The 16,381-nt window shown below is 40.4% G+C and overlaps 1 protein-coding gene across 1 annotated transcript in view; it reads left to right on the top strand.

Moving 5' to 3' along the window:
• The window catches only part of ATP7A (ATPase copper transporting alpha), a 35,378-nt gene that overhangs the window by 7,039 nt on the left and 11,958 nt on the right, over positions 1–16,381 (top strand). Inside the window, exons 4-11 of the mRNA XM_037047766.1 lie at positions 724–957; positions 2,671–2,762; positions 4,156–4,283; positions 5,745–5,899; positions 6,132–6,266; positions 8,400–8,594; positions 9,977–10,159; positions 11,868–12,084. Coding sequence (XP_036903661.1) covers positions 724–957; positions 2,671–2,762; positions 4,156–4,283; positions 5,745–5,899; positions 6,132–6,266; positions 8,400–8,594; positions 9,977–10,159; positions 11,868–12,084 — 1,339 coding nt within the window. The remainder of the gene's footprint in view (positions 1–723; positions 958–2,670; positions 2,763–4,155; positions 4,284–5,744; positions 5,900–6,131; positions 6,267–8,399; positions 8,595–9,976; positions 10,160–11,867; positions 12,085–16,381) is intronic.

Here is a 16,381-nt window from a genome sequence, read left to right as displayed (position 1 = left end):
CCAATAATGATTTCTTAAAAATGTCAGCATGTTTCTCTCTAAGAAAGACCAGCTTTTTGATCATGTTTACTAACAAAACCAGCTAGCAGATCTAATAGCTTGTCATATATCACTTAGGTTGAATCTTGGAAAGTGGGAGATGAGTTTTATATTTAAAAAACTTTTGTCGAAAGAATGTCATTCGCCCTGGCTGGTGTAGCTCAGTGGGTTGAGCGCAGGCCTGCAAACCAAAGGATTGTGGCTCACTTCCCAGTCAGGGCACATGCCTGGGTTGCAGGCCAGTTCCCAGCAGGGGATGCAGGAGAGGCAACCATACATTGATGTTTCTGTCTCTCTCTCTCCTTCCCTTCCCCTCTAAAGATAAATAAATATTTTTTTTAAAAAAGAATGTCATTCTTTTTCTAGTTCTTGTTTTGGCTAGAATGAAAGAGAAAACGTTCTCTTTGAGAAGGTTCTGAGAACCTTCTGAGTTTCTATTATGGAATATCCATCAGACCACAGAGGACAGCTGCCAAAGGCTGGTGCACCAATTGGAATCCTTGCTGCTAAATGCTTGCACACACATAGCTGCTAACATGCAAACTTAAACTTTCTCTTTAGCGTTAATGGATGAAGTAGAATCCAAAGGAATTTAACATTGATTCTGTACCCTAGTTATTGAGGTATATATTTGCATTTCAGATTTTTTTTCAAAAAGCAACAATTATTATTTCTCTATTACAGTTTTTTGGAGGCTGGTACTTCTACATTCAGGCCTACAAAGCACTGAAGCATAAAACTGCAAACATGGACGTACTGATTGTGCTGGCCACCACCATTGCCTTCTTCTACTCTTTGGTTATCCTGCTTGTAGCAATGTATGAGAGAGCCAAAGTGAACCCTATTACTTTCTTTGACACCCCTCCTATGCTATTTGTGTTTATTGCGCTAGGCCGGTGGCTGGAACATATAGCAAAGGTAATGTCAGAAAAGGTGACATTTGTTAAAATCTTGGGTNTGCAAACCACACGATGGAGGTTCGATTCCCAGTCAGGGCACATGCCTGGGTTGCAGGCCAGTTCCCAGCAGGGGACTCACAAGAGGCAACCATACATTGATATTTCTCTCCTTCTCTCTTTCCCTTTTCCTCTGAAGATAAATAAATAAAATCTTTTTTAAAAAACCTTTCTCTTTAGCGTTAATGGATGAAGTAGAATCCAAAGGAATTTAACATTGATTCTGTACCCTAGTTATTGAGGTATCTATTTGCATTTCAGATTTTTTTTCAAAAAGCAACAATTATTATTTCTCTATTATAGTTTTTTGGAGGCTGGTACTTCTACATTCAGGCCCACAAAGCACTGAAGCATAAAACTGCAAACATGGACGTACTGATTGTGCTGGCCACCACCATTGCCTTCTTCTACTCTTTGGTTATCCTGCTTGTAGCAATGTATGAGAGAGCCAAAGTGAACCCTATTACTTTCTTTGACACCCCTCCTATGCTATTTGTGTTTATTGCGCTAGGCCGGTGGCTGGAACATATAGCAAAGGTAATGTCAGAAAAGGTGACATTTGTTAAAATCTTGGGTGGGTAAATTACCGTAATAGTTTCTAGACTAATTAATAGAATACGTATATTGATTTATGTATCTAATCACTTACTTAAAGACATACTTGTTTTGTTTGGCAATATTTTAAATATTCCTTTTTAGACGATTTACCAAGTTTATGGAATTTATATTGTAGATAGTAGAGAACATCCGTGTTTATTTTAAGAGAGAAGCATTTGAGAACTACTTTTTTTATTTTATCATATTCTTAATGGAAAAAGTGGATGTGACTACAGGATTTAAATTAATGATGGAAAAATTTTACCCATAATCTAATGCTCTAATGGAAATCACTTTCTAATCCTATTCCACATATGTTCATGTTCTTCAGACTGGCACACATAGTATTCCATGCCACTTTGTACCCTTAACACTATAAAGATCCCCCCCATTTTTTCAGTCTAGATAATTATTTGGCAGTTCTGAGTAATATTCTGTCCATTCAGTGTGCCATCACTTACTACATTACTTTGGTTTTGTTCTCAATTAGATTGTTTTCAATGATTAATATGAGATAACCCTGCAATGTCATTTTTCTTGAATTAGAGTCTTAGGATAAATTACAAAGCATATGGTTGAAAGACAAAACTCTTTCTGTGGTTTATGCTACAAGTTGAAACAGTTTTTGCCAGCAAAAGCATGTTAATGAAATAGTTTGACTACCACTTCATCGGTTCTGATTCCTGTGTAAATTCTGGCTAAGTCAGTAGCCATGAAATGGTATCATAGAGTTGCTTTAGTTTGCATTTATTCCATTAATGATAGGGATAGACATTTTTTCACACATCAGGGATTCTATTTCTTACGTGAATTGCCGTTTCATGTCCTTTGCCTGTGTACCTGTGGGGTTCCTGATGGGTTTTCTTATTAATTGACATTATTTATTTATAAATTAGAACTTATGAAACATTTTATATTTTGTTTACTTCGTATTTTTAAGTGAAATATTTTCTGATTTGAACTAATTAATATTCCTAAACCTGTCTTTTGAATAATTATTAAAGATTATATCTTTATTTCATGTAAGGCCTAGGCTTTTTCTTTCTTAGTATTGTTGACTTTTCTTTTTAATTTATAGGGCAAGACATCAGAGGCTCTTGCCAAGCTAATTTCACTGCAAGCTACAGAAGCAACTATTGTAACTCTTGACTCTGATAATATCCTCTTGAGGTATTTATCTCCATTCTTTCTGCTTTTCTTTTTTTAAGATTTTATTTATTTATCTTTAGAAGGGAAGGGAAGGAGAGAGGGAGAGAAACATCAGTGTATGGGTGCCTCTCGTGAGCCCCCCACTGGGAACTGGCCCGCAACCTAGGCGTGTGCCATGACTGGGGATCGAACCAGCAACCCTTTGGTTNTATTTTCTGCTTTGAACTAATTAATATTCCTAAACCTGTCTTTTGAATAATTATTAAAGATTATATCTTTATTTCATGTAAGGCCTGGGCTTTTTCTTTCTTAGTTTTGGTGACTTTTCTTTTTAATTTATAGGGCAAGACATCAGAGGCTCTTGCCAAGCTAATTTCACTGCAAGCTACAGAAGCAACTATTGTAACTCTTGACTCTGATAATATCCTCTTGAGGTATTTATCTCCATTCTTTCTGCTTTTCTTTTTTAAGATTTTATTTATTTATCTTTAGAGGGGAAGGGAAGGAGAGAGGGAGAGAAACAGCAATGTATGGTTGCCTCTCATGAGCCACCCGCAGGGAACTGGCCCGCAACCTAGGCGTGTGCCATGACTGGGGATTGAACCGGCAACCCTTTGGTTTGCAGACTGTTGCTCAACCCACTGAGCTACACCAGCCAGGGAATAACATTTCCTTATATAACTGTAACACCATATTACATCTAGTAAGATGAACAAAAGCTCCTTAATATCATCTCATATGCTGTTCATGTTCACATCTCTCCTTTTGTCTCCAAATGGTTTAAGTTTCATTGTTTGCACTGGAATTCAATCAAGGCCATAGTTGTTACAGTTTCTTGTACTCTAGAACAGCTCATCCTTCTCTTTTCTCCTTCTTCTTTCCTCTCCTGTTTTCCCTCTCCAAACATTTGACTTGTTAAAGAAGCATCCATCCATCAGGTCTCTGTATAATATGCCACAGTCCAGGTTTGTCTCTTTGCTCCCTTCTGTTTGCAGTTACCTTGTTTTATAACTCCTGTGTTCCCTGTAAAGTGGAAGTGAGAACTAAAATGTTGATTACATTTCATTCTTTTGTAGTTCTTATGTGTACACTTACGAAATTATTTAGGCAGAGTTATACAATAAATAAATTGTTCAGTTAAATAAAAGCCAGTACATTATTTTCTAAAGTTTCATTTATTCGTTCAGTGACTATGGAAGAAGTATTTAGAGTTCCTTCTTCGTGCTAGGCACTGAGGTGTTTCCCACCAGAGAACAGGACTGACGTCGTGGTTCCCATCTGAGATGTTGGTTCAAGCTTCCACTGCTAACAACAATGCAGCCGCAAGCTTGCCATGAACTAAACAAAGCTTGCATGGGAAAATCTGCGTGAGAATCATATTGTCACAATGCTTTTCATTTTCACTCATATCTAGTGAAGAACAAGTGGATGTGGAACTTGTACAACGTGGAGACATCATTAAAGTGGTCCCAGGAGGCAAGTTTCCAGTGGACGGCCGTGTCATTGACGGACATTCTATGGTAGATGAGTCCCTCATCACAGGTATGTTCTTTCCGCGGGTCATGAAAGTGAAGTGAATCCAAAGTATTCATGAAGAATAGACGTGAAAGGTGACGAGCTTTTTATAGAAACTGAAATGAGTAAATAATGGGCAAAGACAATATGATTTCAAGACTGTAGTAAATCAATTTCTGCAGATTTACTTTGTGGATTTAGTTATGCTACTGTAGGCTCTTTTTTTTGGTGAGAATTGTTCATTATAGGAATGGATAACCAAAGGAAAGTGTGTAATTCTGCTGTAGAACCCAATAGACTTTGGCAAATGTACCTGACCAAATACCTATTTTTTTTTAGATTTTATTTATTCATGTTTAGAGGGTAAGGGAAGGAGAGAGGGAGAGAAATATCAATGTATGGTTGCCTCTTGTGTGTCCCCTGCTGGGAACTGGCCTGTAACCTAGGCATGTGCCCTGACTGGGGATTGAACCACGATCCTTTGGTTTGCAGGCCCGTGCTCAATCCACTGAGCTACACCAGCCAGGGCCCAATACCTATTTTGTCTTCCTGCCCTAAACATTGTTCTAGTCTGAGCTGGGGCGGGACTCCAGGTTTTCCACATCAGTGTCTACTCTAGGAGAGTAGGCCTGTACAAGTTTATCAATCTGAGATAACTAAGGCCAATCTGGAACAGAACCAAAGTAACACCTTTCCTACCTCAACCCTGAGGATAGTGTCCAAAGAGCCGTAGATTATAGATTAAGGAGGCCATAATTTAGGTCTCCGTGTTTGTCAGTAGGGGTGATACTGCGACTTTGGATGGGACAATTCTGAGTTCTGGAGGACTCTCTTGCATGTTGTAGTACATTTAGTATCCTTGACCCTGGCCTACTAAATTGGAGTAGCAGCCACATTAGTAGTTATTACAGATGAGAATTCCCTCCTATGTTTCTCAATGCTCCTTGGGAATAAATAGGCTGAGAACGAGTGATCCGAGGCTTGGGTGGAGCTCCAAAAGGCTCTTACAACAAGAGCTAGCATATTAGATTTTTTCAGTGTAAGATATGTCCACCTGCATTTGGCCAAGAACTAACATAAGAACATAGGGAGGGCATCTTTCACCTGGGCATTTGTACAGATTCTAGTTCATAAATGAAGAATCTCTTTTCTAGCCCTGACTAGGGTGACTCAGTGGATTGAGCTGTGGCTTGCAAACCAAAGGGTTGCCAGTTCAATTCCCAGTCAGGGCATGTGCCTGGGTTGTGGGCCAGGTCCCCAGTAGGGGGCACACAAGAAGCAACCACACATTGCTGTTTCTCTCCCTCTCCTTCTTTGTTTCCCCTCTCTTTAAAAATAAATAAATAAAGTATATTCTTTAAAAGAATCTTCTTTCTAGATATTTTTGACAATTAACAAATGATGGTATGTTTCATGATACAGCTTTTTTATGTCACCGTAATCTATTTATTGATAGATTCCCTGAATCTATCTTTACTCTTCATCCAGGGGAGGCAATGCCTGTGGCCAAGAAATCTGGGAGCACAGTGATTGCTGGTTCCATCAACCAGAATGGGTCACTGTTCATCCGCGCAACGCATGTTGGAGCAGACACAACCCTTTCTCAAATTGTCAAACTTGTGGAGGAGGCACAAACCTCAAAGGTAACTTACCTCTCTAGGAAAAATGACGTTTTTTCTTTAAAGGCCACTCCGTGTAAATGTTTATTTAGTTTTCGTATTTTCCTTTGAGTGATTCTATTTGTGTTAATATGGAGTTTATTAAAATAGTTCTGTTTGTGCTCTATTCATTATAAAAAGGAGACTTTGATTTACGTATTGTTTTTGTTGTCATTGTTATTATTATTATTGTTGTTATTATCTTATTAAATTCTAGGCTCCTATCCAGCAGTTTGCAGACAAACTCAGTGGCTACTTTGTTCCTTTTATTGTTATAATTTCCATTGTTACCCTCTTGGTTTGGATTATAATTGGATTTCTGCATTTTCAAGTTGTCGAAACCTACTTTCCTGTAAGTGACAATTATTATGTGACAATTCTTTACCATATGTAAACAGTTCATGAATTTTTTGCGTAAGTCATTCATTGGAGAATAACCTTAATGATCACGACTATGTTTGAGGGAGTGAAGTGGGAGAGTGATAAGAATAGCATCTACATTTCTGTAATATAAAAGATATTCTTTTGCAAGGATTTTTTCATTATGACTTGTGATTTCCTCAAAGTAAGTGCTGAACTTTTACATTTCATACCTAGTCTCATTTCCAGCATGATACTGCTTTCACAAAGGACCATAGGTGTATTGAGGAAAATCTCGCCATGTGAGCTCTGCCACACCCCATCTGCATGATCCTGGGTCAACTTAATTTCTGAGTTTCATTATCCTCATGTCTACCATGAGCTTTTAATAACCCCATTCCACACAGTTTATAGTTGTTGTGAAAGTTAAATCAGATGATGTATTAAAAACACTTAGGAATTTATTAAATGCTTTATAAATATACGGTAATACTAGTGCCTGTTTCTCTCTAGTGCTTTCATACTCTGAAGTATGTCATCATAAGGTGGATAAGTATACCTGGACTGTGTCTCACTTTAGAGATATAATTCTTTAAAACCGTTTGTTTGTTTGTTTGTTTTTAGAGAGGGGAAGGGAAGGAGAGAGAGAAATGTCCATGTGTGGTTGTCTCACACACCCCCCTTACTGGGCACCTCGCCTGCAACCCAGGCATGCACCCTAGTCTGCGAATCCTTTTGGTTCCCAGGCTGGAGCTCAGTCCACTGACCCACGCCAGTCAGTGCTAGAGATATAATTTTAAGTCGTTTCTCAGCCTTAGTTTTGTCATGTGGGCTATAGTGACAATAACACCTAACTTGCAGCATTGGAATTGGTGTAGGTGAAAATATGCACATTTGGCATACACAAAAGCATCAATTTAGATGTTTCTGAAAGTCCCCGTAACTCTGTTACTGTATAGATATACCATTGTGTATATTACTTAGTTTATTTAAGAACGCTGTAAGAAACTAGCACTGTAAAACAGTTACTACGAAGAAAGTCGTATTGTCATTTCTTTATTTTAAAATGTCCTGTTCTATACACTGCTTTTATGCTGTTTGTCCCTTCAATTAAAGAACAAGTAGAATCACAACTGTGTGTCTATTCTGTGACATGGTTATTACTATAATATTTAAGTTTCTTGAAGTGATTCATGTTGGTTAAGCACACTTTAGACAAGAGGGTTGCTAGGAAGTATTTTGGAATTTGTATCGTGAGTTCAGGAGATCTTAGGAGGGTTTCCCTAATACAGTTGATCATATTTACCCACACAAGCATGTATTCAATACCATTAGGAGCTACACTACCTGATGTACTCAATTCACATGATTACATCTGAAAGAATTTTATTCAGATGTTATTAAACTCCCTTTGCATGCTGGATAATTTTCCCCATTCGGGAATGGTACGAAAAGCAGATTTATGGTGTTAGTACATAGAGGTTCACAATTCCTTTCAGATCAATTTAGGATCAGATTGGTTGAGAATTAGGTTCCATGGTTGCAGATATTTTTGAAAGATTTTATCTACTTAATTTTAGACAGAGGGGGAGGGAGGGAGAAAGAGAGGGAGAGAAACCTCAAAGTGCCAGAGATACACTGATTAGTTGCCTCTCGTATGCCCCGAGCTGGGTACCTGGCCCACAACCCAGGCTTGTGCCCTGACTGGGAATTGAACCAGCAACCTTTGGGTTTGCAGGCGGGCACTCAATGTACTGAGCCACACCCACCAGGCCTGCAGCTATTTTTGAAAGTCCCTAATAAGAACACTTCCTCTCAATATGCCCCCCCCAAAAAAAAAGGCTGACTTTTATGTTCCTTATATTCACTCCATAGTTTGTAACTCTGAATCAGTAAAATTGAAATCTTGATTTGGGGACCATGACTGGTTTACCAGTTATGTCATAATATCTTCATAAAATTTAAAGCGCTTTCTTACTAGGAAGTAAATCATATACTTTTAGTAGCTAAGTAGGATTATGCATGACTTCAAAATTTGAGGTTTTTATTGAAATAGTGAACCTTTTTTCCTGTTGCTTTGTTCAGCTCTAAATCAATAACCAAAATTCATGCATTTCTCCTAAAGGGCTACAACAGAAGTATCTCCCAAACCGAAACGATAATACGCTTTGCTTTCCAAGCCTCTATCACAGTTCTGTGCATTGCATGCCCCTGCTCACTGGGTCTGGCGACCCCAACTGCTGTGATGGTGGGTACGGGAGTAGGCGCTCAAAATGGCATACTAATCAAAGGTGGTGAGCCATTGGAGATGGCTCATAAGGTAAGATATCCCAGACTTAAGAACTGTCCCATCTTAACTGGCAGTAGCATGCCTACGGAACACAGAAGTCCTGGAATTACTTCCACCCCGTCCATAATCTAAGCCTCTTCTGGCACTATCCTGAGGGTCAGAGTAGGAGAGGCATTACTTTGGTTTTGCTCCAGGTTGTCGTTGGTTATCCACGATCTCAGACTACTAGAGACCTTGTCTCTTCAAGCAGATGTCAGTGTGGAAAACCAGAAGTCTCACCTCAGCTCAGACTAGAAAAGTCTTTAGGGCAGGAAGACAGAGGGGGTGTTCGCCCGGGTCTCTCAGGCTTCTAACCTGTCTGTGTGTGACTCCATGCTTGTTTCCTTCACCGTGAGACAGCACTGGTGGTTCCATTGCAGTGTCTTTTTGCCTTTGTGCCAGCAGATGCAGTGTCTTTCCTTCCCTTCAGGAATATAATCCTATCCCTCATCTCTCTTGTATTAGCATTTTCATAACAACCTCAATCAAGGCTGCTTGACTTCAACTAAACCATTCAAACTCAAAGAAAAATTGCAAGAATAGTATAAAGAACTACATACCCTTCACTACAGATATCAGCCTCCTGTCCTGAGAAAAAGGACATTTTCTTACAAAACCACAGTACACACATCAAAATCAAGAAATGGATGTTGACATTACACTATTATCTAATCTACAGTCCATATTCCAGTTTCCTCAGTTGTCCCTGTAGTATCCTTTATAGCTTTTTTCCCTCTTGTCTGGAATCATGTTCTGTATTCAGTTGTTATATCTTTTCATCTCAGTTTCTCGAGCTAGTTATTTTTCAAAGTTTGCATTACTCTGTTGACTCTGAGTTGGCCGTTCTCTAATTCCAGACTCTTCCTTTTTCCTGTCTGAGCCTCCTTGCCTTCTTTGATTCCTGGGCTGTCTCTTCACAGGCCAAGCTGCTCACCTACACCTAATAAACTCAGAGCCTCCCAGCAGGTCTTTTTTTTCCCCCAGCAGGTCTTATCTGATGTTCACTTTAATTTAATTATTTACCTTTCTCTTGTAATTATGTTCCCCATGCTCATATTTCCCCTATAGACCTGTAATTCATTACTATTTAAAGCCTGTGTCCTTCCCTGGAGGCACTACAGGCAACTCTTAATTAACTATTAACAGTCAACCTTTAACAATTAGTTCTAGTTCTTTAACACATGTCTACACTAGGGGGCGTTAGGTATAACTGAGCGTATTTCTTCCCTTATTTTCTCCCTTCCTTTTATTCTCCCAAAGGCACTTTATGAAGTCAAAGTTTATTGAGAAGGTAACCTTTTTCTCGTTTCTGGAAAGGTGATATTAAGGATTATCAAGTCACATAGGTGCATTGTATTTTGCCTTTGTTACAGGTGAAGGTAGTGGTGTTTGATAAGACTGGAACCATTACCCATGGAACCCCAGTAGTGAGTCAAGTAAAGGTTCTAGTGGAAAGTAACAGAATATCCCGCACTAAGATCCTGGCCATTGTGGGAACTGCTGAGAGTCACAGTGAGCACCCCCTGGGAGCAGCTGTGACCAAATACTGCAAGCAGGTATGGTTTCCCCTTGCATATTAACGTAGTCGTCTGCTATTAGTACTATTCAGGCCAAGTCCAGCCTGGCGTCTGACTATGATTTATGTATATACTAGTTGCTGTGAGGGTTAGAGAGACTTGTATTTTGTTATTTTGCTTTATAATGTGCCTTAGAGTCTTCATACAGAAAAATATAAAGATGAAAATAGAAATTAATTATAATCCTACACAGAAAACCCAGTTGACTAAAAATTAAAATAGAGGTAATACATATGTATGATAGGAAACTTCAGGTAGTTCAGAGAGTTACATAAAGAAAAGGGAGAGCCTCGTTTCCGCTCACTTCCATAATTCCTCTCTCCAAAGTTTAACAAGACTTAAGCTGTTGATATTTTAAAATAACAGCTTTATCGAGATACAATTCGTATACTAGGAAGTTTACCTGTGTAAACTAGATACAATGTAGTACTTTTAATATATTCATTAGTGTATATCTGTTAACCACTCTTAATGCATATAACAAAATATATGCATTTATTCTTTTTTGAACTTCACATACAAAGGTCACACAATGATTAATCTTTGGTACTTTGTTTTGTAATTTTATTAAATGATTTTTTTATATCCAGACGTACAGATCTGCCTCATTGTTTCTAATGGTTCTATTATATTCTATCGTATGATGGGTTTGGGCTCTTACAGTGTACAATTGACACCCTTATCAGCTTTTCAAGTTTATCTCTCTGTTAAATGCCTATTAATGCAATTACTACTTCAAAGAATAAAGAATACATTCAGTTCAATTTTGATGAATATGACTAGTGCTCGTGTGACAGGTATTACCAACACCCACACAGAAGGTTGTACTATTGTATACTTCCCCCAGAAGTTACAGCTGCCCATTTCCTGACGTTCCTACCAACACTTTGTTTTTTTCCAATGTAATAAGTACAAAATGTTAACTCATTGATGGTTTGCTCTTCATTTCCTTAATTATGAATAAGGTTGAGCATCTTATCATATGTGTATTAGCCATTTCAATTTCTTTTTCTATAACCTGCTCGAATACTTTGCCCATGTTTCCAAATGATTGTTTACTTCTTTCTCATTGCTTTGTACAAGTTCTTTGCAAGTTATCCACATACTTTTGTAGTTAAAATGTGGCAATTTCTACCATTGACCTTACCATTTCTTTGTTTTTTTTTTCCTTTTTACCTATTAACTGTTACTGACCGGGCTTCTTTACACTCACATAGAACAACCGAGAGGATGAAGATACAAAGAGCCAGAGTTTCCTGGCTTACCGAGGGCACAGAATTGCTCTAGAGAGGCATTCTGGTGATGCAGCCCTATTCTTTGTCACCCTTTGCCCTATACTGAACAGAAATTCTGACATGACAATAGAATTAAATCTTCCACTTGTAATTCTCTATTGGAAAGGGCAGAAAATATCGATCAACCTTCCATGTTTTCTTTCCCTGAGCCTGGTGTACATTTTAGAGAGTGGGATCAAAACAAAGGATTCCAAGGTTAGCCTGTAACTTTGAACATTATATTCAGCCCTCTGTTCCTTCATGCTTATTAAAATGTGCAATCAAATATGCAGTGCTAAGTGATCGTTTTATTCTAAAATATTGATAGCTAACCAGCAGTCATCTTTGATCTTGCTAATGATGAGCTTGGAGTATTAGAGCAGCAGAGGAATTTTTCTGTTTCTCTTCATCAGGAGCTGGCCACCGAAACCTTGGGTACCTGCACAGACTTCCAGGTTGTGCCAGGCTGTGGTATTAGCTGTAAAGTCACCAATATCGAAGGCTTGCTGCAAAAGAATAACTGGAAGATAGAGGAAAACAATATGAAAAATGCATCCCTGGTTCAGATCGATGCAAGTGATGAACAGTTATCGACTTCGTCTTCCATGATTATTGATGCCCCTCTCTCAAGTAAGCGGATTGTTTTTTGTAGTGCCAATTATGGAACAGTTATTAACCGATGTCTAACTTGCTAATCCTGAGCTGGTATGTAAGACACACAAAACTTGGCCTTACGGTTTCATCCTCACCAATCAATTTCATCATAGGCCTCTGATCACTTTGCTCAAGTTCCTGGAAAACATTGTCCTGCTGTGCTCCTTGATTCCACTGTCGGGTAATGAAGTCTGACCTTAGCTGGTCTTCTGTCTTATTTCAGTTCTCTTCCTTTTATTTCTCACCGCAGCTCCTCCAAACCTTTTATATCTCTCACACAACCCCGTGGCCCTTACCCCTCGTTTCTTAAGCAAATTGTCTGACTTATTTTTCACATAGGAAATTAAGGCTCCGACACACTTGCCCTTTCCATTTTTGGCTCACATTAATTCCTTTTTCAGGGGAAGATTTATCCCCCATCTTGTCTAATGAATCCCCTCATTGTTGCTCAGGATCCCACCCACTCTTGATTCTACAGGGACCTCCCTCTCTTTTATGTCCCCCTGCTTCTTTATTTCTCGATTCTCTTTCTCTAGTGGCTCCTTCTCCTAAACATATAAACATATCTTCCATCAAAGTCACTGTATTTCCACCTACATTTCGTCCTATGTCTTTTCCCCTTTATATCCAAGCTTCTAGAAACAGTAGCCTGGGCTCACTGAGTCCACCTGTTCACTGCACACTCCGGATTCTGCCCCATCCATACAGCGGAAGCATGTGACAGTGATGGCCATTTCTTCCTTCCTAAACCTCTTGCCTTCCTTTATGCCATGGCCCTGCTTTCTCTAGATTCTCCTCTCACTTCCCTGGCTGTTCTTTCTAGTCCTCTTCTAATTCCTCGTCTCTCTTGCTGTCAGGGTTTTGTCCTTTGTCTTTTTCTCATTTTACATGTACTCTGTCCAATCTAATGCATGCGTACTGGTTACCATGTCATGTGTGGGCTTCCACCCCCACTCCACAGTCCATATCTCTAGGACAAGGCCTGTTTCTTGAGTTTTTTGTTGGTGTGTCCATCTCCCCCAAAACATGATACACCCACCCAAGTGTTCCAGTGCCTCCCCACTCAGTTTTGTGCCAGTGATTTTGCTAACGTGCAAATCTGATTGATATTACTTTCTACTACGTTTTATTGTGGTGGCTTATAACGCATTTTAAATCATTAACCTTCCAACCAATGTGATAATAGTTATGCCTACCCCTCAGAAAATTTCCATCTTGGAGGTTTGCATCCATCCTAAAGCCCATCCAAGGAATTCTTTGTCTTTTAAAGATTTTATTTATTTATTTTTTTAGAGAGAGGGGAGGGAAGGGAGAAAGAGAGGGAGAGAAACATCCATGTGTGGCTGCCTCTTGCCCACCCCATACTGTGAGGGGGCCCTGGCCCACAGCCCAGGCAGTACCCTGGCTGGGAATCCAACTGGCAACCCTTTGGTTTGCAGGTTGGCACTCAGTACACTGAGCCACACCAGCCAGGGCTCCTCCAGGGAATTCTGTTAATGATCCCAGCTTTCGTGGCTCTCTGTCTCCTGCAGGGCAGAGTCCAGGCTCTCTGGACTTTGTTCATGATGTGTTTATTATGATATGTCCCCTGCTTCCGTGCACCATCCATTTTGTCTTTTTCCACTGCCTGCCCCGCCCCCTCCCATGCCATCTGTGTTCCGTCCATACGAAACTGCTTATAGCTCCTCCTTATATCATGTCATTTCATGCTTATTGCATCGTTTCATTTGCTGCTCTCTCTGGGTAATGTCCGTGGCCACAATGACAATGGCAGTTAAGACTCAGCTCACGTCTCTCTTCATTGACACCATCACTGACTGACACATGCAGGTAGAACTCCTTGCTCTTCTGTTAAATCGTAACCATACTTGGTCTCTGTTATTGTATTAGGCACTTTGCATGAAAAACCTTTGTTTACCTGTCTGATTCTACACCCTGTAATTTTTTAAATTTTGTTCACGTGACCACTTTTATTAAGCACTGTTCGAGGCAATGAACAATCAGTGGTGAACAGAATAGAGCAAGTCCTTATCTCATGGAACTTACATTTGTTGGGGAGAACACAAGGCAGTCAGCTATGAAATTTAAATCTATGTATATAGCATGTCTGATGCAGGAAGATAAAGCAAGATAATACTGAGAAGGTGGTATTTGAGCAAAAATCTGAGGCGGGTGAGGGAGAAAGTTCTGTGCGTGTCTGTGATAAGAGCGTCCCAGACTGGAGGAGTGGTAAGTGCTGAAGCCTGGAGCCAGGAGAATGAATCAACATTAACATCAAGGAGAACAGTGTGGCTGGAGCCCAGGAAATGTGTGGGACGGGGATACGACCAGAGAGGCGGGGAGCGCAGGACTAGATTGGGTAAGGACATTGAATGCACTTGTGCTCTTGCCCTGAGATATAAGCCACTGGAAAGTTTGGAGTGTAGGAGTGTTGGGATATGACTTAACATTTTGAAATTGTCACTTCGCCCGCTCTGGTAAAAATACACTCTTTGGGGGAAGGGTGAGAGCAGAAGAGGGGAGGTAAGTTAGTGCTCTAGTCCAGGTGAAGTATAGTGGTTGTTTGGACCAGTGTGGTAACAGTAAAGATCATAAGAAGTGGTCAGTTTTGAGATGTGTCTTGAAGCTGGCTGGCAGATTGTTTTCACAGACTGGGTATGGGGTATAAGTGAAACAGGACTCAAGAATTATGCCAGGGTCTGTTGCCTAAGCAATTTACATGGGTAGAGCCCTGGCTGGTGTGGCTCAGTGGATTGAGCACCAGCCTGTGAACCAAAGGGTCTCTGGTTCGATTCTCGGTCAGGGCACGTGCCTGGATTGTAGGCCAGGTCCCCAGTTGGGGGATGCACAAGAGGCAACCACGCACAGATGAGTAGAGTTACTTCTAAATAACGTGGGAAGACCACAGCAGGGTGGGGAGGGGTGGGCACTATAGAGGAAAGCTGATCAGGAGTTCAGTTTTTGACATGTGAAGTTTGCGTGCCTATTAGAAATTCCAGTGAAGGTGTCATATAAATGGGCCTATCCAGGTAGGCAGTTGGCTGCACAAGTCTGGAGTTCAAGGAAACGGACTGGGTTGGAGATGTGGATTTGGAAGGTCCACTTATAAATAGGTCTGTGCTGTCCAACATGGCAGCCACTGGTTACACGTGACTTCTAAAATTTCAACTAAGCAAAGTTCACTTGGATTTAACATTCAGCCATTCAGCCATACTAGCCCTGTTTTCAGTGCTCGGTCGCCATGTGCCATCAGTGCCTACTGCATTGAATGGAGCAGATATGGAACATTTCCATCAGCAGAGAAAGTCCTATTGGACAGCACTGGTATAAAAGTATTTAAAGCGTGGGTAAGATGGTCAAGAAGCGAGAGCAGATAGAGGGGGGAAAGGAGGTTGGAGGATTGAGCTCTGCAGCTCTGTGGGTTAAGAAGAGGTCACGGATGAGGAAGAATCAGAAAAGAAGAGCGCGAAGAAGTGATGAGTGAGGAGGTAACTGCTAAGAGTGTGGTGTCCTAGAAGCCAAGCGAAGAAAGTATTTCAACAAGCAGTGAGTGATGAACTGCCGAATGCTTCCAGTAGGGCAAGTGTGATGAGGACTGATAATTTGCCTTTAGACTCACTAAAGTAAAGGTCACTGGTAAAAAAAATGAGTAAGTGAAAAGGAAAAAGTAAAAGTCAGTGGTTTACTGTATGAACAATTCTTTGAAGTGGTAGAAACAAAAGCTTTGTTGGAGTGGATTTGCAAGAGAATGAGAAGATGCGAATTGGAGCTCTCTAGCCAATAGACTCAGCATGTGTGAGAAGTTTTGCCATATGCACAGACGTGGAGAAGGGGGACAGTAGCTAGAGAGGTAAGTGAGATCAAGAGAGGATTTTGCTTTTTTAAAAAGATAGGATTATCTATAGTAGAGACAGAAACTCTGATTATGTAGGAGAGAGAGGGGCGCTGCATTGTGCGATGTTCTGGAATAGGCAGAGGAGGGGGAGCTGGTGCCCAAGTGGAGAAGTTGGCCTTGAATAGGAGCAGGGCAGTTTTATAGTAAGAGAAGTGAAGCTAGATTAATGTGTACACGGGCACAGGTAGCTGAGGAGATGTGGCAATGGGAGCTTGTAGAAGTTTTCTGCCAATTGCTTTTCTTGTCTCTCTGAAGTAGGACGCAGAGTCATCTTCCGGTATGAGGATGGGAGAAGACATCTTAGAAGGAATGGGGGAAGAATGGACTAGGGCAGGGGTTTGCAACCCGCAAGTCGCAGGCTGCATGTGGCCCAGCACA

This window comes from Sturnira hondurensis, unplaced genomic scaffold (assembly GCF_014824575.4).
Source record: "Sturnira hondurensis isolate 20B ecotype Veracruz unplaced genomic scaffold, ASM1482457v3 Scaffold0006301, whole genome shotgun sequence".
Classification (NCBI taxonomy): domain Eukaryota; kingdom Metazoa; phylum Chordata; class Mammalia; order Chiroptera; family Phyllostomidae; genus Sturnira; species Sturnira hondurensis.
The sequence above is the reverse complement of the archived record's forward strand: the minus strand, read 5'-3'. Positions and strand labels throughout refer to the sequence as shown.